Raw genomic sequence first — 27,070 nt, 5'->3', positions numbered from 1 at the left:
CAGCACGCAGGGGACCAGAGGAGCACAGGGGGACCAGCGCAGCATGCGGGGGACCAGCGCAGCACGCTGGGGACCAGAACAGCACGCAGGGGACCAGAACAGCACGCAGGGGACCAGAGAAGCACAGGGGGACCACAGGAGCATAGGGGGACCACAGGAGTAAGGGGGACCAGAAGATCCGGCATGGGTGAGACCTGTCAAAGTTGGTCGGTCTGGATGAAGTCCAGGGCCAAATTTTTGTCCCAGTCCAGCCCTGGAGATGAGCAGAGATGACATCATCTCTCTCCGCCCGCCCGTCACCACTCTTCCGCTCTCACAGCCGGGACTTTAATGTGGGAGCGATGTGCGGTGGGGAGCAGAGAGATGACGTCATCTCTCACTGCCTGCCACACATCAGCGCTCTTCTGCCCTCACAGCGCGGGCCTTTTAAATGTCGGAGGTGCGGCGGGGAGCAGAGAGATGACATCATCCCTCACTGCCCTCACTAAATAGGCCAGTGCTGCCAGCCTGCCACCAATGCAACGAGAATGCACATTTGGTGGCACTGGATGGCATGGCAAGTGACAATCTGCAAATGGTGGCAAGTGACATGGCAAGTAACAATCTGCTCATGGTGGCAAGTGATGTGGCAAGTGACAATCTGCAAATGGTGGCAAGTGACAATCTGCAAATGGTGGCAGGAGACGTGGCAAGTGACAATCTGCAAATGGTGGCAAGCGACGTGGCAAGTTACAATCTACTAATGGTGGCAGGTGACATGGCAAGTGACAATCTGCAAATGGTGGCAAGTGACATGGCAAGTAACAATCTGCTCATGGTGGCAAGTGATGTGGCAAGTGACAATCTGCAAATGGTGGCAAGTGACAATCTGCAAATGGTGGCAGGAGACGTGGCAAGTGACAATCTGCAAATGGTGGCAAGCGACGTGGCAAGTTACAATCTACTAATGGTGGCAGATGACATGGCAAGTGACAATCTGCAAATGGTGGCAAGTGACGTGGCAAGAGACAATCTGCAAATGGTGGCAAGTGACAATCTTCAAATGGTGGCAAGTGACAATCTGCAAATGGTGGCAAGCGATGTGGCAAGTGACACGCCCAGGGCTCCCACTGATTCTGCATTATGGTGAGTTGAACCACTTTATTATATATTACAATATAACAATAGAAACAATGCACTTCGATCACCCTGACACCATATCAACCATGGTGCCATGATGATTGAAATGCCAACACCAGCCTTCCTTTGCCCACAAAAAATTGCTTACCACCGGCGTGCCCCCCCCCCCCCAGGTTGGTGACCGCTGCTATGGGCTCTAGCCCCAGATCTTTTTCAGACCTAGCAACGCAACACTCTAGGATTCTTCTTCACCTCATTGAGCAGTCTGCGCTGTGCTCTTGCAGTCATCTTTACAGGACACCCACTCCTAGGGAGAGTAGCAGCAGTGCTGAACTTTCTCCATTTATAGACAATTTGTCTTACCATGGACTGATGAACAGCAAGGCTTTTGGAGATACTTTTATAACCCTTTCCAGTTTTATTCAAGTCAACAATTCCTAATCGTAGGTCTTCTGAGAGCTCTTTTGTGCGAAGCATCATTCTCCCCAGACAATGCTTCTTGTGAAAAGCAAACCCAGAACTGGTCTGTGTTTTTTATAGGGCAGGGCTGCTGTAACCAACACCTCCAATCTCATCTCATTGATTGGACTCCAGTTGGCTGACACCTCACTCCAATTAGCTCTTGGAGATCTCATTAGTCTAGGGGTTCACATACTTTTTCCACCTGCACTGTGAATGTTTACATGGTGTGTTCAATAAAAACATGGTAACATTTAATTCTTTGTGTGTTATTAGTTTAAGCAGACTGTGATTGTCTATTGTTGTGACTTAGATGAAGATCAGATCACATTTTATGACCAATTTGTGCAGAAATCCATATCATTTCAAAATCAATATATGCTTATTAGGATTTTATTTAACAAAAATATGTAGCAGAATACATATTGGCCTAAATTGATGAAGAAATTTGATGTTTTACATTTTTTATAGGGTATGTTTTATAAGCAGAAAGAAAAAATATTGTTTGTTTGTTTTTTTCAAAATTGTTAGTCTTTTGTTTGTTTATAGCGCAAAAAATAAAAACCTGCAGAGGTGATCAAGTACCACCAAAAGAAAGCTCTATTTGTGGGAAAAAGGGACATACATTTTATTTGGGTACAGGGTCGCACGACCGCGCAATTGTCGGTTAAAATAATGCAGTGCCGTATCGCAAAAGATGGCCTGGTCATGAAGGGGGGTAAACTTTCCGGAGGGCAAGTGTTTAATTTGCACAAAAATGTTCATAGCTGTCTAAAAAGAAATATGTTTTGAAGTTTGATTAAACAGTATCTCCTCTTTCATGGTAAATAAATTGCCAATATAAAAAATATATATATAGTATAGCATATACAATTGCTACATAAGTCATATTGTAATTTTATTGTTATTAAAAATTACCTTTCCGTTTTTAATCTATAGCCGCTGTAATTTTCTGTAAAATGCAATACAATATGGCAACCTGGAGACATTCTTTACACCACTGGTTTATAGAACGCCCACGAAATTTCATTTCCTGCTTGTGTGATTGGCTCAGTGATTTTCCCAGAGGTCTACACTGATGTCAATTAGGCATCCCCTGCAATAGGTATTTTAATTTGGTGAGATACTCCCTGTTGGAAGTCAACATGTTTTATTTCATAATACAAGAGGTGTTTGAAATATGAAGTATGGCTATACCATGTCTCCGCATTCTTGGGGGCTGTCTGGAATGTAACAAGTTGCACATCAAAGCTTTGTAGCATATCAGAATCTTCATCTGAAAGAAGAAGTCAGGCCCTCTACTAAGGCTGAACAAAAGCTTGGCTCCTGACCGACTGGTCAGGAGCCAAGCAAGCTTCAAAGAGGGCCATGGCTGCCAGGATGTTTGATGAAGGTGGGTTACAAAGAGCAAAGCATCAACAGGCACTGAAGATGACCCAGGGCACATAGACGTGATACATGGACAATGCTGCCTCTAGAGGCCAATACAGCAGGACGGACAGTAATATAATATATTGAGGAGGACTGCCCTGTAAATACTTTGATTCGTCAGAAGTCTAGATGGGCTGGCAATGGGGTTGGGTCTGGACAGTGTATGATTGAAGTTTAAAAAGGGCTGACCTAGACAGAGCGCTCTCTCTGTTACCATTATTATTATTCATGATTTATATAGTGCCAACAGTTTACGCAGCGCTTTACCATCTTGAGCCCAGCTGATGAGACTATGTCTAGGGGACAGTCTTGCGATAAGTACCTTTGATGTTCTTTTGTTATATGCTCTATAGTATTTTCAAGTTAACATTTTCCTATTTTCTGGGGAGATGAATAAGATGTTGTTTTACTAAGCAGTGTGTTTGTTTTCATAGCTAACCTTATACCATTGTGCTTATCATCAGTAACATTATCAGAGTTTTAATAGACTAGCTAACTATAGGAATAGACAGATTTATACATATATGAAATAAATAGAGGGAATCCGTAACCACCCTTGGATAATATTTATTTTAGCATCCCATTTCACTCCCCAAGGGTTTAAAGTGTTACTAAACCCACAACAGTAAAATCAGTTCAGTAAAGCATGCTTGTTATACTCACTGTGGAACCTCAAGGGTTAATTCCTCCGCATTGTGTAAAAAGGCTGTTTGATCCTGTCTCCTCTGATCCTCCCCTTCTTCCACTGTCCCCAATCCATCTCCTGATAAAACGGAGCCTTGGAGGCACTCTGCACAGGCTCAGTTTGGTGTGTATTTTATTTATTTTTTGTTCTTGGGAGAGTGCATGTGATCAGCACAGGGCCAATCAGCACTGTTCAGACAAAGTCAGGGGTCCTGCAGCCTCATAGGACACTCAGAGCAAAATGAAAACTTCTCCTACAAGCTTTAAAGCGGTAAGACCTTTTATTTTACTTGTACCTACAGGTAAGCCTGTAATAAGGCTTACCTGTAGGTACAGTGAATATCTCTTAACCACTTCAGCCCCGGAAGATTTTACCCCCTTCCTGACCAGAGCATTTTTTGTGATTCGGAACTGCGTCGCTTTAGCTGACAATTGTGCGGTCAAGCGACGTTTTACCCAAACAAAATTGACGTCCTTTTTTTCCCATAAATAGAGCTGTCTTTTGGTGGTATTTGATCACCTCTGCGATTTTTATTTTTTGCGCTATAAACAAAAAAAGAGCGACAATTTTGAAAAAAAAGCAATATTTTTTACTTTTTGCTATAATAAATATCCCCAAAAAAAATATAAAAAAAAAACAAGTTTCTTTCTCAGTTTAGGCCGATATGTATTCTTCCACATATTTTTGGTAAAAAAAATTGCAATAAGCGTATATTGATTGGTTTGAGCAAAAGTTATAGAGTCTACAAAATAGGGGATAGATTTATGGCATTTTTATTATTATTTTTTTTTTATATTAATAATGGTGGCGATCTGCGATTTTTATCGTGACTGCGACATTATGGCGGACACATCGGACACTTTTGACACTTTTTTGGGACCATTGTCATTTATACAGCGATCAGTGCTACAAAAATGCACTGATTACTGCGTAAATGACACTGGCAGGGAAGAGGTTAAACACTAGGGGGTGATCAAGGGGTTAAGTGTGTCCTAGGGAGGTGTTCTAACTGTGGGGGGGGGCTACTACTCACATGACAGCGATCACTGTTTCCGATGACAGGGAGCAGTGGACCTCTGTCATGTCACAAGGCAGGACAGGGAAATGCCTTATTTACATAGGCATCTCCACGTTCTGCCTCTCCACACCGCAATCGCGGGCAACCGGCAAACATTGAGTTACTGGGACCTGCGGCGTGAGGTGGGCGCGCGCCACCTGTGGCACACGTGCCTGATAGGCGGCAAATTGAAAGGTACATACAGGTACCATTTGCCTGCCTGTGCCATTCTGTCGACGCACATCTGTGTGCGGAGGTCGGCAAGCGGTTAAACATGCACTGTTTGGGAGATATTCACACTGCATGCAGCCAGTGACATCACCGGCGCATGTGACCTGAAGGGACAGCATACCAGTGTCATTCCTTCAGAGCTCCGTGCTGTGGCCATAACGCCTGCGCCGAGAGTGTCACGTCATTGCGGCTCGCCCAATCAGAAGGCCGGTGCACGCGAATCGGGAAGAAAGTCCGGGTGAAGATGGAAGCCTTTTCAGCGGCGACAGCGTGCCACTGGAGAGCTTCGTTCTAAGGTAAGCATTTCATAATGTGCTTGTATACTATGCGTACTAGCACATTATGCCATTGTCTTCAACCAGTGCTCGGCCAGACACTGAAGTCACAAGAAGTGAAGGGAAATCTCTGCAATGGGACACACATTTGGTGGAAAAAAATGTAACAGGGGTTAATGGAAAAAAAAAGTTTTGCCTATAGTCCTACTTTAGAAGAGTGGGTGGAGGTATCTACCGATTGTCTCTCATTCAGCTCACGGGCTCAACTAAAGAAATACAGTTGCGTATGGCTAGTTTTAGTGAAGCTCAATGTTAGGGTTTAGATACACTACTTATTATGAATTTGCTGTATCAAGTTGTAAACTAAGAAAATCCTCAGGTTACGTGACCCCTTTGCTTCCCCTGGGCAGCGTACAACCCAAGTTGGTGGGCGGGGCTAAAATGACCATAGCGAAATGATCACTTGACACTGGAGGGATAAATAGACATAGTAAACCATAGAGACGGCATTAGCTTGTATGAAGAAACAGAGCATGTGCAGAGTGGTGGCAATGCTGCAGGCAGAGCCTAGATGAGGTTGCTTATCCTTGCCACCGCTAACCAAGGAGGACAACTCACTGGCAGGATCAAGATCTATTTCTAAAGAATATCAAATGACATTACAAAATTACAAAAAAAAAAAAAACAAAGGCGCAGGTGGTTTTGAAAATATAATAGCAAGGCTTTAATGTATTTTCTGGGGGTGAAAACTAATTAAACAATGAACTTATGAACAGGGCTGGGAAAAAGGGTGGGAGCGGGAGGGGCGGCTGCCCTGGGCACAATGGTTTACTGTAGGGATGGCAGCACCTGCTTTCTGTTCCAAGGCTGACAGGAGTAGTGGCAGCGATTTTAACAGGTGAGTGACTGCTGGCTGTAGGATCTGCTAAGCTTGCACATCATGTATGGGGGAAGGGGCGCGGTTTTGGCATCTTTGCCCTTGGCGCTGGATGACCTTATCCTGAAACTGCTTATGAATATAGGGGCTGATTCATTTGCTTTATAAAGTATCTGCTCAGAGTTCAGCTATATATTGTATTTAGTGACCCTTCTCATGCGCTATGAAGGCATCACCAATAATCTTCTGTTATTTCATACACAGATGCGGTACACGCGAACAGTGTCTGTGTGGCCAGTGGCTTTCGTGGGCGGTTTACGGTTCGAATCCCCGAGGGTCAGTCCGGCAGGGAGAGTGGTCGGCTGGAAGACGGTGTTTGATCCCAACCGCCCGTTTGCCATCGACATGGCCGGCTTCGCCATCAGTCTTCGCCTCATCCTGGAAAGACCCTATGCCAACTTCAAGCTGGAAGGGGTGAAAGGCGGCTACCAGGAGACCAGCCTACTGAAAGACCTCGTCACCATGGATGGGCTGGAAGCCAAGGCCGCCAACTGCACTAAGGTCGGTGTGGAAAGCAAAACAGAAATACATTCATTGATATTGCTGTAATTAACAAAGATATGTCTCATGAGCTACAAGGAAAAAATGTTTTATCCTCCAGGTGCAGATATCTAAAAATACAAAAATATAAGCTTTTATTAAGAATTGTGTGTTCGAATAATTTCTATAGAATTTAATATATTTGCTTTATTTAGATTGCAATTACTTGCCGAACTACAAAACTTTTTTTTTCTTTTGTTTTCTTTTATTCTTGTTTTATTTTTTTAATTTTATTTCACTTGACTTGAAGGTTACGCTAATCTGAGGACTCTCTTCCTGCCCTCATATGACAGTGCTGCCATAGACATGTGCAATTTGTTTCTAATTCGTTTAACTAATTTCGAAAATTTGTTCATTTGGAAATATTTTTCCGAAAATTCGTAAACTCAAAAACCCGAAAATTCGAAATTCTGAAATAATAACTAACTATTAAATTATAGAAAAAAAATAATTATCTATAAACTCAGTGTGCGTTTATAGTCCACCTTAGGGGGTATTTTTCTCTTTAACTATTAAATTATAGGTATTGGAATTTTCTTTCAAATTTGGCTGTTAGTGAACGTAACGAATACAAATTTATCCGAAGTTATGAATTATCCGAAATAACAAACGCCGTATCCAAACGAATGGAACGTAACGCATTAATAATAATAATAAAAAACAATAATAATAATATTAAAAAAACTTTTTATTATTATTATTTATTATTAATTCGTTCCATTCCATTTGTTAAGATGCAGCATTAGGTATTTCGTAAATTTGAAAATTCGTAAAAAGCATAATTTTGTAATTTTGGAAATTCGTAAATTTGTAAATTTGAAAATCTGAAAATAAGAAAGAAAATTCGAAAGAACAAAATCCAAAAATTCTAAATAATAACTAACTAAAGCCGCGTACACACGAGCAGAATGTCCAACAGAAAAAGTCCGACGGAAGCTTTTCATCCTATATTCCGATCGTGTGTATGCCTCATCAGACTTCTCCTTTCGAAAATTCTTACGGACCTAGAAATAGAACATGTTCTAAATATTTCCGACGGAACCAATTCCTATTGGGAAAACAGCTTGTCTATATGCTGTTCCGACGGACCAAAAAAAGTAGTACTTGCTGTACATCACCACTTTCTGGACGGTCGGACTTTGATTTGACCGTGTGTAGGCAAGACCACTTGAATGGAATTCCGTCTGAGAAACCTTCGAAGTTTACTCCGACGGCAAAACCGGTCATGTGTACGCAGCATTACTAACTAATAATGACTATTAAATTATAGGTATTGGAATTTCCTTTCAAATTTGGTTGTTAGTGAACGTAACGAACACAAATTTATCCAAAGTTACAAATTATCCGAAATAACGAATGCTGTATCTAAACAAATGGAACAAATTAATAATAAATAATAATAGTAAAAAGTTTTTTATTATTATTGTTTTTTATTATTATTAAAGTGTTACCTTCCATTCGCTTAGATACGGCATTCGTTATTTCGGATCATTTGTAACTTCGGATAAATTTGTATTCGTTACGTTCACTAACAGCCAAATTTGAAAGGAAATTCCAATACCTATAATTTAATAGTTAGTTATTATTAGTTAGTTAGTTATTATTTAGAATTTTCAGATTTCGTTCTTTCGAATTTTCTCTCTTATTTTCAGATTTTCGAATTTACAAATTTTCAAATTTACGAAATTACGCATTTTACGAATTTTCGAATTTACGAATTGCGATCATAACGAATGACCCGAAAAAAAAAAACAGAATGAAACGAAAACGGACACATTTTTCGGCAGTGCACATGTCTATTGCTATGTGCCTTAGTGGCCAAGCACCAGTGATTGACCATATCGTACTGCAGTGTTTTATTTATTTATTTTTTACAATAATTTTTTTAGACTTCATTGTTTTGTCAAGAAAAAGTTTTTTTTTTTCAAACATTGACAGAAAAAAATAACCTTTTTACTCTTTGCACAATGATGCCAAAATGGTTAAAGCAATGTTTGGAAATGTTAATTAAAGGGAGCAAGAGGAGACATAGGATGGTACAATTGGAAAAAAGATTGTTGAAAAAGAGGTTTCTAGGAGAGGGAGAAAAGGAGGAGAAGGAAATAAGAGGAAAGACAGGGTAGAGTGGATACTTGGGGTACAAGACCATGATTGTGCAAGTTTCGCTAAAGATCTAGGGGCTGATAATGTAGGCAATCAAGAATCCGCTCTGGGTAACGGTGGTCTTTCTAAGGGGCAATTTTATTTTTAACTCCCGAAGTGAACAGAGTGCTGTAGGAACGAGTGGTCGGTAAGTATGTGCCGCTGGTATACCCACCAAATTAAATTGAACGACCCTGAGAGGGAGGCTGTTGTCCTGCTCTTCTTAAAATTGGGCACAAGCTACCTCCACTATTTGGCAATGTCACGAAAAAAGGGCAAGAGGTTACACAGGTTGGGGAAAAAAAAGTTGAAATAAGGGTTACTAGGAAAGAAAGACAAGATGGGAGAAGGAAATAAAAGGAAAGACAGGGTAAAGTGGGTGGGGGAGGGGGGTCCGACCAGGAGAGCACAGATTCCGCAAAAGCTGGAAGGATTGGTAGCGTAAGCAATTAAGAATCCACTCTGGGTAACTGATGGTGGTCTTTCTAAGGGGCAGTTTAATTTTTCACTCCCCAAGTGAACAGAGTAGTTGTCAGGTCCCACACTTACCAGACAGGTGAGTCCGCTTGGGCAGAGGGTAGGCTCCCTTACGTAACCGATTCGGGGCCCCTGCTAGAGTAGACAGGAGGCCCACGAATGCGGAGTGGTATGAGGGCCTGATGTTAGGGTCCTGGAGCAAGGTGGTCTGGCAAGCAACCGGTAGAGCTTCAGGACTTGATGGAGCAGATGCTGAGCAGGAGCTAATCAGGCTGGTCACACACAGGCAGAGGTCGGCAACGGGCTGGCGGCAACGGTACAAGGGAGAAGGCAGAAACAAGGTCAAACAAGCCGGGGTCGGGTTCAGGCAGCAATCAAGGGAGGTCCAAAGGCAAGCCGGGTCACAACGGGTCAAACTACGGAGATACAGGAACACAGGAAGATCACGGAACAAGACACAGAGCTGTTTGATCAGGCAGCACCGAATCAGGGTAGAGGCAGGCTTAAATAGGCTGATTGGCGCCAAAACGCCGCGCTCGTGCACGCGCCGATTCGCCCGAGCGCGCCCCCGACACCGGCGTGCACGCCCACACTACCGGGCACGTCAGCGGTAATGCCCATAGGCGGACGCGCGTTAGCGCAAACGCGTGTACGCACGCCCGGACGCCACCCTGCACGCCACGGCCGGTCAGCCCAGACACGCCAGTGCCCCCAGGAACACGCGTCCCAGCACGCACAGAGACACGAGCACCAACGCGCCCCAGCGCGCACCGGCGCCCAGCCAGGTAACCTCTCTGACAGTAGTGTATGAACGAGTGGTCGGTAAGTATGTGCCGCTTGTATACCCACCAAATTAAATTGAAGGACCCTGAGAGGGAGGCTGTTGTCTTGCTCTTCTTAAAATTGGGCACAAGCTACCTCTACTATTTGGCAATGTTCCGAAAAAGAGGCGAGAGGTTACACAGGTTGGAAAAAGAAAAAAGGGTTACTAGGAAAGGAAGACAAAGAGGGAGAAGGAAATAAAATTAAAGACAGGGTAAAGTGGGTGGGGGAAGGGGGGTCCAACCAGGAGAGCACAAATTCCGCAAAAGCTGGGTAACAGTTGGAGGTCTTTCTAAAGGGTTTTTTTTATTTTTCACTCCCAAAGTGGACTACATGGCTTAAGAACGATTAGACAATAGGTATGTGCCACTGGTTCAAGCGAACCACCCCGAGAGGCCGTTGTCTTGCTCTTCTTGTAAAAACTACCACCATTATTTATCAATGTTATGAAAGGGAGTGAGAGGAGCCAAACATTTAAAAAAAAGGGTTACTAGGAAAAAAGATGGAGAAAGAAATAAGAAGAAAGACAGGGTAAAGTGGGTGGAGTACGAGGGGGTTGAAACCAAGAGAGCACATGTTCCACCAAGGCTCTTAGGCAGGGATCTCCAAACTATGGCCCTCTAGCTGTTGTGGAACTACACATCCCATGAGGCATTGTAAAACTCTGACGTTCACTGGCATGATTGTAGTTCCTGAACAACTGGAGGGCCATAGTTTGGAGACCCGTGCTCTAATGCCGCGTACACACGGCCGGACTTCCCGATAGAAAAAGTCAGATGGGAGCTTTCCGACCATGTGTATGCCCCATCTGACTTTTTCTGTCGGCATTTCTGACGGACTCAGATATAGAACATGTTCTAAATCTCTCCGTCGGAAATGCCGACGGAGTTTAGCTCGTTGGCAAATCCGGCCGTGTGTACGCTGCATAAGAGTTGATAGTGTAAGCAATTAAGAATCCGCTGTGGTGGTCTTTCTAAGGGGTAGTTTTACTTTTCACTTCCAAAGTGAATGGAGTGGCATAAGTACGTAAGTATGTTCCACTGGTGGCCCACCATTAAAGTGAACTAGACGTCTTGCCCTTATGAACAATGCACAAGTTAATTTTTTTTTTTTAACCCTATAAACATCCCCCAGTGAAACAAACTTACAGAATACTCACTATTCCCTCCCACACCATTTTTCCCTATGAGCGAGAGCAGGTCCGAAGCCATTTGGGGAGCCATCTGGATGCTATCAGTAATATAACAGTTGGGAAACCCGCTGACCCTTGTCTAATTCCAGAAAAATATCATTAGAGCAAAGATGGGATTTTGCAGAAGTGCATTTGTCACTGTCATTTTATGAGTTATGGAAAATGTCCTGAATAATCATCTCCTTCTTCTGCTAAAAACAACACCAACGTAATTTAAGAATATTTCACATATTTAAGAATATGTTACACAAATGTATCTTAACCACTTCCCGACCGGCTCACGTAGATATACTGCGGCAGGTTGGCAGCCCTGCGTGAACCGCCGTACAGGTACGTCGGCTCCTTTAAGAGCCTTAGCAGGCGCGCTGAACCGTGGGGGGGGACCCGATGCGCGTGGCCGGCAGTCACGATGCCCGCCGGCCACCCGCAGTTGAGGGCACGAGAGCCAGAACGGGGATCTGTGTGTGTAAACACACAAATCCCGGTTCTGTCAGGGGAGGTGAGACAGATCGTCTGCTCCTAAAGATTAGGAACAGTGATCGGTTTCCTCCTCCAGTGAGTCCCATCTCCCCCACAGTTAGAAACGCCTAGCAGGGAACATATTTAACCCCTTAGTGAGCTTTAAATGTGTTTCCGAATATCCGAAAATTCGGAAATTTGCAAATTCGGAAATTCGAAATTTCGGAAATTGAAAAATTCGGAAATTAATGAATTTGTCAAAATTAGTTAAAAAAAATAATTCGGAACTAAAAGAATTGCACATGTCTAGGGAGTACAATAAAGCTGTCAGATATAAATAACAGAGCTAAGCCCAGGGGGTGTTATGCACCTTGCTGGACTTAACTCATCGTGTGACTTAATTTTTTTTTTTTACAATGGTGCTGAATTCCTGGAATTCAGCTTTAAAAACACGTGGACTAAGGAAAGCATCCTCCTGTGTGCAACGGATTCTACTGGAATGCACCTCTCAGGTAGACCTTGCCTTGTGGCACATTCTTGTAACTAGAGCTGAAGGATTTCTTTGTAATGATAAAAGCTTTGTATATACTGTGGCTGCAACTTGTCAGGAATGTTTTAAGCATAGCTTAGTTAGCGATAACTCTTTGTTTCGTCTCTCATGAGATCTTGAATCGTTAGCGGCGCAGTTTGCTGGTCTGTACATTAATAATGTCTTCTCCTCTCCTGTACAGGTTTTGGTCTGGCACACCAGGACTGAAAGACCTACGTTGGTCAATGAAGGGAAAAGAGGATTTACTGACATGAACATTGAAGTGTAGACATGGAACGTACCACTGTGTAAGTGTTACCACTAAAGTTGTATTTGGAAACCCTGTTTTTGTATTTTATTGAGGGATTAGAAACTTGGATGGGGTTAAGGAATTCATGGGATGCCCAGGAAAAAAGATTCTTCCATGGTTTGGGACAATTTAGATATTATCCTCCTGCACAGCACTGGCTGCAGACTATCTCTCCTTCTCCCTCCACCACAGTTCTTCAGGCGCAGCTAGCACATGGTTGGGCCCAACTCTGGTTTCAGCCAGGCCTTAGCAAAGGTCCTTATTACAGGCAGGGACCGCGGGTCCCTATAGTGTAGCAAAAGAAAGTTCTGGTGCTAGCTTCCCTCTTTGGTGGACGACACTTCTCGGCCTTTTGGCTAAGATCAAGTCTAGTATCTGTTCTTATCAGTTTCCAGGAGGTGGCGCTTGCTTCCATCCCTGATCTATGGCAAGATAGAGATGGGATGGTGGTTGCTATGCAAAACCTGCTGGAGTAAAGGTGACCTGGAGCGGTTTGTAGCCGAAAGGGAAGCCTTCTGATGGGGATGGATCCGGAGGGTCGGGACCCTGGCCTTCTGGCCTGGATTGGGGCAGCTCTAGCTCCGGACAGTTATTCGGGAGAGAACGCTGGCTCCCCTTTCTCCCACCGGGGGAGCGGCCAGTATTTCCTGAATGTAATTAGGTAGGAGGGACGGAACGACGGTGAGGCCTGATGGTAAAGGGCTCTCACCAAGCTTCCAGAACTCCATGCCTTTCTGCCTGGGGTGGGGGTTTCTGTAGTCTGGGCTGGTGGCCAGGGTTGGTCTTGAAAGCCTATGGAGTATGTGCCCCTGGAGTGGCAGTCCAGGGGTGCCATAAAATCACTGTGAGTGGCAGTCACTTTGATTTGAGGCACCACGGTCACTGCACCATAAACACGCTTTTTTAGCACCTGCCTCTTGGGCCGGGCCTTTTGGCTGGGACCAGAGGAATTTTTTATTCCTGGCCGGAGGGCCTGGTCATTGTTTTACACAATGGACACTTTTTTCACTCTCCTCTTCACTATCCCTTCCCCACTTTCTTTTATTTATTTTTGATTGGAACCTGTGTTTGTCACGTCTTGTTTTGTACACGTTTGTCTCACTGTGTGACGAGTAAGGACGGGTCCTCGGGCCAGCCCTGAAACTCTTGGGAAGGGGTGGACATGGCCTTTTGGCTTAGTTTGCCCTCTCTCACGGGGTCTCCCTTCGGGGGAGCCCCACCTAGTACTTGGGTGGGTTCTGTCTCGGCAGACCCTCCAGAGAACGGGGTCTGTCTGGTTTCGGCCAGATAGACCATTGCAAAGTACCTTTGTCCCCGTCTGGAGCCTAACACCCCGGGAGATCAGGGAATTGGCACATCTGTGTACCCGTTGCACTTTTTTGTGACCACTCTTTATGTGTGTGCACATTTTTTTGGCACCGGGTGAAGTTTTTTGGGTGTGTTATGCATGCCATAGGCTTTAAAAAAAAAAAAAAAATCAAACATATGACCGCAAATACGTGTATAACAAAAAATACAAATAAAGTATAATAAATTATAATAAAAAAATAGTAACTATAAATTGTCCAATGACTTAATGAACAAAAAATCAATCCATGTTGCAGAAAAGTGGACAAGATGAAGTTCCAATTATGATGATAATCCAAAAGTGATGTGCCGTGGGGTTCCACACTAAAGTGACAAGTGAAAAAATAACCTCCACCACAGAAAGGACTGCCGCTTACCAGAAATCAGTGGTCCCTTATTATAGGGGACCCCTGTGGGCGAGTGACTGTAACCCCAGCCCGGGATCTCACTGGCATGTACTGGACTCCTCAGCGTCAGCAGGAATGATCAGCAGATAGATCGGTACAATGGGCAGTAAGTTCACCAAAAAACCAAAAAGCCTCACATAGCGTAAATCCTTAACATTTATTGGAGATTATAAAAAAGACAAATGGACACTTACAAATTGAAAGATGATATTAGGCAAGATAAGCATAAAAAGATGAGCCGGCCGGCTTCCAAACAGCCCTTAACTTCCGGGACTGGACGTGCAGCGGTGACATCAGAATGTAGCTCCTCCTCCCTACGTCGTTTCGTCACTAGCGGACGTGGTCACTATCTAGCGTGACTTTTTGCTTTGTAAATCTGTTTAGTGCCGTATAACACTTTTTAGTTGCAGCTTATCACATTGTACACTCTATAGCGCAGTATCCTTTTTTTTACCATGGTTGAAGGGAGGGCTTTGAGAAGTAGATGCAGAGTGAAGAGCGTCCTTCTCGCACTGTTTAGCGTTCTGGAGTATCCCACAGCTCCCTGGCCTATCCAAGTTGTTCAGCAATAAATACAGAAAAAGGCAACCCCTAGACTATTTATTGAGCCAAAAAAGTGAATGCTGCTGCTGCTGCGCTAGTGGGGGAGGAGCCTGGGACAAATTAGCGACCCTTTCGGGGGTGAGCCCTACATGGGCATAAGCAATGGCCTAGAGCAGCTTCCTAAATAGGCAGAACTGCCAAATAAATTCTAAAGAAAATAATGGCAAAACCGCCATTCTGACCTTTAATGTTTTTTTTTTCATAAATATTTGGGATATCAGAAAAGATGGTCTCACTTTTCACAGTAAAGCATCTAGCAAGTATAGAAAACACAGAAGCAGAGTAGCTAAATAACAGGAGTTGCATTGTACGGCATGCTTGCCTCTCTGCCCCCCCCCCCCCCCAGGCTTGGCACATGCTGCCAGTGCGCAGGGTTACTCTGGGGAGTTTTTCAAAGCTTCTAGTCCAGAGGAGAAAAGCATGTTTCTGTAATTAGTCAGAACATTAATTAATGCTGACTAAGCCGCGCCGTGTTTGTTCACGGGAGACACACCAATATTCCAAGACTTTCCCAGAATTCTGTTCTTAAGAGCAACCTGTTCAGAAGATGTATGTGGTCTACCACTGCTGAGCTCTCCTTTAAAAAAAAAATAAGTTAACCACTTAAAAACTGAGTCTCTTTTTGAGATTTGTTGTTTACAAATTTTTTTTTGCTAGAAAATTACTTAAAACCCCCAAACATTATATATATATTTTTCGAACACCCTAGAGAATAAAATGGCGGTTGTTGCAATACTTTATGTCACACCGTATTTGCGCAGCGTTTTTTTTTTTTTAAATACACTTTTTTTAATTAAAAAATAAGACAGCAGTAAAGTTAGCCCGATTTTTTTCCATTTTGTGAAAGATACTGTTACGCCGAGTAAATTGATACCCAACATGTCACGCTCCAAAATTCATTCGCAGAATGGCGATAAACTTTGGCACTTAAAAATCTCCATTGGAGACCAGTTTTGAGTTACAGAGGAGGTCTAGTGCTAGAATTAATGCTCTCGCTCTAACGATCGCCACTGAACGGTATTTTCATATGCAGGCGCGACTTACGTATGCGCTTGCCTCTGCCCGCGAGCTCGGCGGGACGGGGCGCTTTAAATCTTTTTCCTTTTTTTTTTATTATTTATTTTACATTTTTATTATTTATTTTTACACTGTCCTTTTAAAAACAAAATTTTGGGTCATTTTTATTCCTATTACAAGGAATGTAAACATCCCTTGTAATAGACAAAAAGCATGACAGGTCCTCTTTAATGTGAGATCTGGGGGTCAAAAAGACTTCAGATCTCATATTTACACTAAAATGCAATAAAAAATAAATAAATAAATGTAATTTTTTTTTTTTTTTTTACAAAACCAAAAAAAAAAAAAAAATCCCCTTTAAGAGTATTGGGCGGAAGTGACGTTTGACGCCCTCCAATGCTACGGAGCCGAGTGGGGGCCATCTTTCCCCCACTCGGCATCCAGGCTGTTAGGGGAGCAGACGCGATAGTCTCCGCCGCTACCGACGGATCCGGTAAGCGGCAGAGAGGACCGGAGCGCAGAGGGAGGGGGGTTGCCCTCTCCCGCCCCTGATAAAAGTGATCTTGCGGCGAATCCGCCGCTGAGACCACTTTTATCTGAAAGAGGACCGCCGGCTCTTTTTAAAAATAGCTATCTGCTGCCATAACAACGGTATTTAGCGTCAAATTACCAACGTAAATAGCATAGTAGCCCATTATGTGTCACTTGCCTAAAAACAAAGCTTGCGATGTCACCGCTGTCCCCGCTGGCTGGAAGCGTCCATCTTCACCCCCTCTTCCTTCCAGGGCCACGAACTCCGGCTCTGTGACTGGCCGGAGTCACGTGACTTCACTCCCGCGGGAGCCGCCAGTCACAACATGATCCCTTTAGAAAGGGCACGATAGTGCCCTTTCTAAAGTGCGCATGCGCCGATGACGTGGCGCGCGCGCGTGTATTGTAAATATCTCCTAAACTGTGCAGGTTTAGGAGATATTTCCAGCATATTTCCAGCACCTACAGGTAAGCCTTAATATAGGCTTACCTGTAGATAAAAGTGGTTGTACCGGGTTTACAAGCACCTTAAGTGGTTAAAGTACATGTTAGCATGCTGTTTATAGACGTAGGTGCATCAATTATTCTCATATATTATACAGTGATTATTAGTTCCGCCACTAGATGGTAGCATTACTTTTAATGCCTTCCTGATGTAATGTTCTTCCTAGTGGCATTATATGGCTGTAATATACAGGAAATTCCTGTCCCCGTGTTCCTGTTGTTTTCCAATGAGAACAAGAAGGGCCCAGCCATGTGTCCAGCACTCAGAAAAGCTTTAGGTGTGCGCAGCCTATTGCATTAGGGTGTGTATATATATATATATATATATATATATATATATATATATATATATATATATATATACATACACTATATCGTCAGAAGTATTGGGACGCCTGCCTTTACACACACATGAACTTTAATGGCATCCCAGTCTTAGTCCGTGGGGTTCAATATTGAGTTGGCCCACCCTTTGCAGCTATAACAGCTTCAACTCTTCTGGGAAGGCTGTCCACAAGGTTTAGGAGTGTGTCTAAGTTTGACCATTCTTCCAGAAGCGCGTTTGTGAGGTCAGGCACTGATGTTGGACGAGAAGGCCTGGCTCGCAGTCTCCGCTCTAATTCACCCCAAAGGTGTTCTATCAGGTTGAGGTCAGGACTCTGTGCAGGCCAGTCAAGTCGTCGTCCCCCCCCCCCTAACTCGCTAATCCATGTCTTTATGGACCTTGTTTTGTGCACTGGTGAGCAGTCATGAGGATTTTTTTTTTTGGGCGGGGGTTTTTTCTTCTTCCTCGTTATTTGACAGTCATCTTCACACTTGGGATCTGGGGCGGGGGGTGAAGTCAGGCAACTGGAAATGAAGAAAAAAAAAACTAGGTTATTTCACTGCAGCTCTAATCTTTCTTTAATCTTTTTTTTTTTTTTTTTATCCTTGAAATAAATACTTCTCATTATGTCAGTTTACATTACATTTTCAGCTTTTTATTTTCTTGTTTTACTAAACACTAGGGCCGAAACAACTAATCAATTTATCAACAACGAATCGATTATAAAATGAATCGATTACTATTTTCATAGTCAATTCATCGGACAGTGACATAATGGGGTTAAAAAAAAACTAAAATGAGTCCTTTATAGTACAAAAAGAGCAAATAATCACTACTGTAAATTTTACTTTAACTGTTGCACAGTAAAAAAAAATGAACCCCTTACAGTAGCGATTATTTGCTCTTTTTGTACTATAAAGGGCTAAAAAAAATTTTAACCCCATTATGTTACTAAACGTCTTAGGCCTGGTTCACATCCATGCGTTTTTTGGTGCTTTTTGTAGAAACGCACTACAGTTCATTCAACGTTCACATCTATGCTTTTTTCAGCTGCTGCATATTTGGAAAGGGTCAGGGACTTTTTTCAATGGAGTGCTTTTTTGGTTCAATAAACTTCAATGGAGAGGCTGCAGAAAAGCATGTAATGCGTTTTTGCAGCAATTTGTGTTTTTTTTTATGTGCCCCAACAACAAATTGGCCAAAAAGAAGGCATAAAAAAAATGCAAAAACGCAAATCGCCGCAAAATCACGTGTGCAAAAAAACACAACGCACAGCAAAAAGCACTGCAGAAACAGTTCAAAAGCAAACTGCATAGGTGTGTACCGAGCTTTATGCTGGCCACACCAATCGACTTTCAGATGGGAATATTCAGACGAGAAATGTTTGTACATTCACTGAATGAAAGAATGTTTTTAACATCCTGTTTTAAAACGAATGTAATTTCTGAACAAAAAAAACCCCACATACACTGTCTGAAAATTCCTTAGACCAAGAAGTTATCTATAATTTCTAAATGTTCACGTCACTGTGGTTGAAAACAAACACCGATTTGAACCCACTAATGATTAAAAAAATCGAACGAACGTTCTTAAAATGAATTTTTTTTTTTTGAAGGAAGACATTGTTTTTGTATGGCCAGCATATAATATATTACAGTTCTGTTTGAAAATCTGCAAAACAGTTTTTTGCTTTTTTTTCTTTTAAATAAAAAAAAAATTTGAGTCTGATGATATTTACTAGATTCATCCTCTAATAGTTTATACGGTATATCTCCTCTAATAGTATATACAGTATATCTCTTCTAATAGTATATACAGTATATATCTCTTCTAATAGTATATACAGTATATATCTCCTCTAATAGTATATACAGTATATCCCCTCTAATAATATATACAGTATATCTCTCCTCTAATAGTATATACAGTATATCTCCTCTAATAGTATATACAGTATATCTCTTCTAATAGTATATACAGTATATCCCCTCTAAGAGTATATACAGTATATCCCCTCTCATAGTACATACAGTATATCTCCTCTAATAGTATATACAGTATATACCTCCTCTGATAGTATATACAGTATATCGCCTCTAATATTATATACAGTATATCCCCTCTAATAGTATATAAGTATATCTACTCTAATATTATATACAGTATATACCTCCTCTAAAAGTATATACAGTATATCTCCTCTAATAGTATATACAGTATGTCCCCTCTAATAGTATATACAGTATATTTCCTCTAATAGTATATACAGTATATATCTCCTCTAATAGTATATACAGTATATCCCCTCTAATGGTATATACAGTATACCTCCTCTAATAGTATAAACAGTATATCTCTCCTCTAATAGTATATACAGTATATCCCCTCTAATAGTATATACAGTATATATCTCCTCTAATAGTATATACAGTATATCTCCTCTAATAGTATATACAGTATATCTCTTCTAATAGTATATACAGTATATCCCCTCTAATAGTATATACAGTATATATCCTCTAATAGTATATACAGTATACCTCCTCTGATAGTATATACAGTATATATCTCCTCTAATAGTATATACAGTATATATCTCCTCTAATAGTATATACAGTATACCTCATCTAATAGTATATACAGTATATATCTCCTCTAATAGTATATACAGTATATCCCCTCTAATAGTATATACAGTATATATCTCCTCTAATAGTATATACAGTATATCTCCTCTAATAGTATATACAGTATATCTCTTCTAATAGTATATACAGTATATCCCCTCTAATAGTATATACAGTATATCTCCTCTAATAGTATATACAGTATACCTCCTCTGATAGTATATACAGTATATATCTCCTCTAATAGTATATACAGTATATACCTCCTAGTATATACAGTATATACAGTATATCTCCTGTAATAGTATATACAGTATACCTCCTCTAATAGTATATACAGTATATATCCTCTAATAGTATATACAGTATATATCCTCTAATAGTATATACAGTATATCTCCTCTAATAGTATATACAGTATATCTCCTCTAATAGTATATACAGTATATCTTTTCTGTCCATTATTCTCAGAGTGGATTAAAGATTTTACTCCCTAACCATACAGTTGGTTATTTATATTTACCACTGCATAGAGATATTTAAGAATAAATTGCTTTTTTAAACTTCATACATATTAACTAAATTATTCACCACACTTTTTTTTTTTAAGGTTATTAACCAATTAATGGAAACAATAATCGGCCAACTAATCGATTATGAAAATAATCGTTAGTTGCAGCCCTACTTAACACAAAACTTTGCAAGGATGGATCCATAGTCTGCTTTTTCTGGGTATTTTATTTTTATATTCTGCCTATTGTATATTTTTGGGACTATTTGCCACCTATAGGCAATATTCATGCAAAAACAAAATCGTATTAAAGTGACAATAAACTCTGGTTTAAAAAAATCAATAAAAAACTATTCAAGTTACCGTATGTATTCTTAACTCAGAAAAGTAACCTAATGCACATATAGAAAATAAACAGAAGAGGGCGCCACCTTCTAAGTGTAGATGATTTCATCATCACGAAGGCTGATTTGGAACGGGCGGTCTCCGTAATGCGCATCCACCTGCTCAGCATAGGATCTCTCCGCTGATCTCCGCTGAGCAGACGGATGACAGAACACGGTCTGGCGCTGTTCTCTATGGGTCTGTCAGATGGAAACGGACAACTTGTCTGTTTCCATCCGACTGTCATCTGATCCGCCGGATGGATGGGGAATGGATCCCGCATCCGTCTGTTTTTGGCCAACAGGAACAGCAACAAAACACGCTAAAAATACACACCGCCAAACGTGCCTGGCCCTGTGCCAAAATGTGATACATGAGCTACTTTAATGTGAGGCCTATGAAGGGAGGCCTATTCAAATTCAAAAAGCGCCACAAAAACACACAAAAAACGTGGTGCAGCAGGTCTTAATGGAGCCTTAAATCAGTTTTTCTCAACTCCAGTCCTGAAGGCGCCCCAACGGGTCATGTTTTCAGGATTTCCCTCAGATGAAATAGCTGTGGTAATTAATTCATTGAAACGGATCAAATCACCTGTGCAAAATAATGGGAAGCCTGAAAACATGACCTGTTGGGGCGCCTTCTGGACTGAAGTTGAGAAACATTGCCTTAGATGGTGGCGCCCTCTTCTGTTTGTTTCCTATATGTGCATATATCGATGAGAGCATTCAAACATTCAAGGTGGACAGGAACATCTAAAAGCCCGATATGGGCAATAACACTCAAACCTGCAATGTGAGTGGGAACAGCCAAACCTCCAAGATGGAAGGGACACTGATGCCTTCAAGCTGGAAGGAACACAGAAGGGAGGGAACTTGTAAACTTCCAAGGTGGGTGGGAATTTGTAAACTGGCAAGGTTGGCTATGTTCATTCTCCATGATCCCACTGTATGTAAGAACGTAGCCATCCTTTCTTGCTCGCTCCCAAGATAGACTATGGAATGTGTAGTGTACACAGAGCAGAGCACATGAAGAAAAGGTTCAGGAGCTCAAGAAGGGCATTACAAGGAGGCAGAAAAACACAGTATTCATGAAAAAAAAGTATCACAGGGCCATTAAGTAGTGGATGTGCAAAGATTATTTTTGGAGAATTTTTATATTGTTTAGTGTTACTTTAAGTGTGCACTAGGGTTGAGTGACAGTAGTAGCTTAAAAATGTCTTTAAAAACTGGAATATTTGGGTGAAATTTTGCGACAATTTTTGCAAAGTTTAGCAAAATGTTGTGAAATACAATGTTATCAAGTTGGTGGAACTAAACCCATCGGTTTAACTGTTACAGTAACACAGGTGGTGAAAATGTGTGAACTTCCAAGGTGGGTGGGAGCATTCAAATGTTCAAGGTGGACAGGAACATCTAAAAACCTAAGATGGGCGGAAACACTCAAACCTTCAAGGTGGGCAGGAACAACCAAACCTCCAAGATGGCAGGGGCACCCATGCCTACAAGCTGGAAGGAACACAGGTGGGTGGGAACTTGTAAACTTCCAAGGTGGGCAGTGGCACTCAACTTTCAAGGTGGACAGGACCATTTAAAAGTGCAAGGTGGGTGGGAACACTCCAACGTGCAAGGTGAGTTGGAACACCCAAACCTCCAAGATGACAGCGACACTAATGCCTCCAAGCTGACACGAACACAGGTGGGAGGGTTCTTGTAAACTTTCAAGGTGGATGGGAGCACTCAAACTTCCAAGGTAGACAGGAATATCCACAAATCCAAGATTGTTAAGAACACTCAAGCATCTGGGGCTAGTTTGAACACCCATTCCTCCAAGGTGGGCAGTAACACCCAAATTTCAAAGATGGGCAGAAACATTGAAGCCTGCAGTGTGAGTAGGAACACCCAAACCTCCAAGATGGCAGGGGCACCCATGCCTCCAAGGTGACAGAAAAACAGGTGGGAGGTATCTTGTAAACTTCCAAGGTGGGCACAAAACCCTCAAACCTGAAAGGTGGCCAGGAACTCCTGAACCTCCCTGATGGCAGAGACATCCATGCCTCCAAGCTCGAATGAATACAAGTGGGGGGGGGGGGGGGTTGTAAACTTCCAATGTCGGTGGGAGCATTCAAACTTTCAAGGTTAGCAGGAACATCCAAAAATCCAATATGGGCAGGAACACTCAAACCTGCAATGTAGGTGGGAGCAACCAAACCTCCAAGATGGCAGGTACACTGATGCCTCCAAGCTGGAAGGAACACAGGTGGGAGGGAAATTGTAAAGTTCCAAGGTGGGTGGGAATTTGTAAACTTCCAAGGTTGATGGAGGCATTGAAATTTTCAAGGTGGACAAAAACATCCAAAAACCCAATATGGGCAGGAACACTCAAACCTGCAATGTGGGTGGGAACAGCCAAACCTCCATGATGGCAGCAACACTCATTCCTCCAAGCTGACAGGAACACAGGTGGGAGGGTTCTTGTAAACTTTCAAGGTGGATGGGAGCACTCAAACTTTCAAGGTAGACAGGAATATTCAAAAATCCAAGATGGTTAGGAACACTCAAGCATCTAGGGCTAGTTTGAACACCCATTCCTTCAAGGTGGGCAGTAACACCCAAATTTCAAAGATGGGCAGAAGCATTGAAGCCTGCAGTGTGAGTAGGAACACCCAAACCTCCAAGATGGCAGGGGCACCCATGTCTCCAAGCTGGCAGGAACACAGGTGGGTGGGAACTTGTGAAAACTTCCAAGGTGGGCGGGAGCATTCAAACTTTCAAGGTGGACTAATACATCCAAAAACCCAATATGGGCAGGAACACTCAAACCTGCAGTGTGGGCGGGAGCAGCCAAACCTCCAAGATGGCAGGGGCACTGATGCCTCCAGGTTGGAAGGAACACAGGTGGGTGGGAACCTGTAAATGTTCAAGGTGGGTGGGAGCACGCAAACTTCCAAGGTGGACAGGCATGTCCAAAAATCCAAGGTGGTTAGGAACACTCAAGTGTTTAGGGCTAGTTAAACACCCATTTCTCCGAGGTGGGCAGTAACACCCACACATCGAGGGTGGGCAGATACACCCTTTAAGGTGAGTGGGGACACTCAAACCTCCAAGGTGTAGGGGAACACTCAAGCGTGAACAGAACCAAAGCCAACAACTTTAGTTACATGGTACTGGTAAGCCCAGATATGAGAAAATAATGATGTCTTATTTAGGGTTGCACTGATACCGATTCTAGTATCGGTATCAGTGCCAATACTGAGCATTTGCATGAGTACTTGTACTCGTACAAATGCTCCAATGCTTGGCCCGATACTTGGGCAGCCTCAGAGATGATCAGTGTGGCGGTGGGGGGGAGTTACAAACACCGATTTCCCTGTATAACTTCTCCTCCTCTCCCTTGTAAGTCCCCGCACCGCCGCACTGATCACCCTACGACTGTCACCCACTGTGCTCCCTGTGTCCCCCTCTGGGTTCCGATCCGTTTTGTCCTCCGGGTCCCCCTCTGTGTCCTCCCCCGGGTCCCCCTGCAACCTCCCCGACTCTCTGTGTCCGGTCCGCCCATGTCCATCTTTTAGGATGGAGAGCGGAGAAAGGTGTCGGTATATAGGTCATTTACCGGCTCCTTCCTTTTCCGAATGCACAGTGATCACTGACTCTGTCCATTCACAACTGAGCTTCGTAAACTGTGTTTACGATGTTTCCGTTTATGAATGGAGAGGAGCCGCTATCTCCTGTCCATTCAACTTCAGTGTAGCTGAGGCTGCAGAGAAAGGGACTGAGGAATCTGTGTCCTCAGTCCCTTCCCTGGCTCAAAGGGGAGATGCCAAGGGTCTGTCTGTTTAGACCCCTGATATCTCAACGAAGCCCCTCCCTCCCCCAACAGGGCTGATTAAAAAAAATAATAATAGAAAAATAATAATAATAGAAAAAAAAGAAAATATTGTAATAAATATTTCAAAGTTAAGTTGTAAAAAAATAAAATAAAACAAAACACTGACACCGTCACTGACACCCAAAAATAAAGCATTGTAAAAAAAAAAAAAATAACAAAAAAATCAAAAATTGTAAAAAATAATAAAAATAAATAAATTGTAAAAAATAAAATTGTAAAAAGATAAAATTAAAAAAAATACTGACACAGTCCACGCCTCATCAGTGCTGCATATTAGTGCCATTGTCACATGACATTAAAAAAATGCACAGTACTTTTACTCGGTCTGAAAAAGTGGTATCGGTGTAACCCTAGTCTTAATGGAGGGCTAGAGAAAGATGTAGAGTTCTCCTTCGAAGAAACATAAGAAGTCAGTGAGTGCTTAAGTTGAGCAGATTCCATCTTTAATTAAACATCACTTTTTAATAGATTGACTCTTTAATTAGGTGAAGCTAAAAGTTTGTTTGACTTTTGAAAGTTACAAAAAAATTTCTTTCTTTTTTTTCTTACAGGTATTCTGTCCAGGTCACACTCTGTTTGTATGAAGATACAGAAGGAAACGTTTACAAAAGACTGATTTTACAGTGTTATTCTTACAAACTAAATATTGTGGATTTTTTTTTGTGGATGCTTCAGTTCGCATTTTTCAAAAAACAAAACGGAAAAAAAAAAACTTTTTATGTCGGCAGAGAACCGCCTTGCTGCTACTGCCACCCCTGCTCCTAATTAATACGGAATATAAGACATGAAGAGCCAGTAAGGAGGAGGAAGCAGAAAAGAAGCCAGCTCTTCTCTCTGAGTAAAACATATGTTGGTTCTTCCTCAGACATATGGGTCTCTGTACCAAAGCTAATTAAGATGTTCTCACCGCCTAGCGCGCCATCAAACGTATGACACTTGCTAATCAAGCTTCCATATGAAGGACCAGAAATTTCTCTGTGTTTTTTCTTTTCTTTTTTTTTTTTTTTTTTAGAAGGATAGGCTTATGTTACATCTGACATAACAGATTTTGCTGACGATAATTAAAAAACATAAAATGGCACACTGAGAATAAAAAAAGTTTTCCTGTTTTTATTCTGGTGAACTTTCAGGTCATCTTTGTTGGTATTTGTCTTTTGGTGCCTTTTAGTGAAAGCATATGCTCAGAGATCAATACAGGTGTTTACTAAAACGGTACCTTGGGATCAGTTTAACGGAAAAATTCACTGTTGGTAAAGATGTCCTTCAAATATATCCACAGATCTGTTTCAAACAGCACTTTATGCATTGTGCTACAAACACAAAAGATAAATGTATACGGCCTCCACCCATCACCTAGCATATCAGTAGAAGTATGGGTATCAGTAGAAGTATGGGTATCAGTAGAGGTATGGGTATCAGTAGAAGTATGGGTATCAGTAGAAGTATGGGTATCAGTAGAAGTGTGGGTATCAGTAGAGGTATGGGTATCAGTAGAAGTATGGGTATCAGTAGACGTATAGGTATCAGTAGAAGTATGGGTATCAGTAGAAGTATGGGTATCAGTAGAGGTATGGGTATCAGTAGAAGTATGGGTATCAGTAGACGTATGGGTATCAGTAGAAGTATGGGTATCAGTAGAAGTATGGGTATCAGTACATGTATGGGTATCAGTAGAAGTGTGGTTATCAGTAGAGGTATGGGTATCAGTAGACGTATGGGTATCAGTAGAAGTATGGGTATCAGTAGAAGTATGGGTATCAGTAGAGGTATGGGTATCAGTAGAAGTATGGGTATCAGTAGAAGTATGGGTATCAGTAGAAGTATGGGTATCAGTAGACGTATGGGTATCAGTAGAAGTATGGGTATCAGTAGAAGTATGGGTATCAGTAGAAGTATCGGTATCAGTAGAAGTATGGGTATCAGTACATGTATGGGTATCAGTAGAAGTGTGGGTATCAGTAGAGGTATGGGTATCAGTAGAGGTATGGGTATCAGTAGAAGTATGGGTATCAGTAGACGTATGGGTATCAGTAGAATTATGGGTATCAGTAGACGGATGGGTATCAGTAGACGTATGGGTATCAGTAGAAGTATGGGTAACAGTAGAGGTATGGGTATCAGTAGAGGTATGGGTATCAGTAGAAGTATGGGTATCAGTAGAGGTATGGGTATCAGTAGAAGTATGGGTATCAGTAGACGTATGGGTATCAGTAGACGTATGGGTATCAGTAGAATTATGGGTATCAGTAGACGTATGGGTATCA

General features: G+C 42.1%; 1 protein-coding gene and 1 pseudogene across 1 annotated transcript in view; both read left to right on the top strand.

The window, feature by feature from the left end:
• LOC141129381 (galactosylgalactosylxylosylprotein 3-beta-glucuronosyltransferase 1-like) overlaps window positions 1-25,917 on the top strand; it is a 219,434-nt gene extending 193,517 nt beyond the window's left edge. The window contains exons 4-6 of the mRNA XM_073617389.1: window positions 6,399-6,695; window positions 12,558-12,663; window positions 25,358-25,917. Coding sequence (XP_073473490.1) covers window positions 6,399-6,695; window positions 12,558-12,644 — 384 coding nt within the window. The 3' untranslated portion in view covers window positions 12,645-12,663; window positions 25,358-25,917. The remainder of the gene's footprint in view (window positions 1-6,398; window positions 6,696-12,557; window positions 12,664-25,357) is intronic.
• LOC141130846 (U2 spliceosomal RNA) lies at window positions 13,002-13,134 on the top strand (annotated as a pseudogene).
• Window positions 25,918-27,070: the final 1,153 nt, after the last annotated feature.

The sequence above is a fragment of the Aquarana catesbeiana genome, linkage group LG02 (genome assembly GCF_042186555.1).
Source record: "Aquarana catesbeiana isolate 2022-GZ linkage group LG02, ASM4218655v1, whole genome shotgun sequence".
In the NCBI taxonomy this organism is placed as follows: Eukaryota; Metazoa; Chordata; class Amphibia; order Anura; family Ranidae; genus Aquarana; species Aquarana catesbeiana.
Note: the sequence above shows the minus strand (reverse complement) of the source record. Positions and strands in the feature narration are given on the sequence as shown.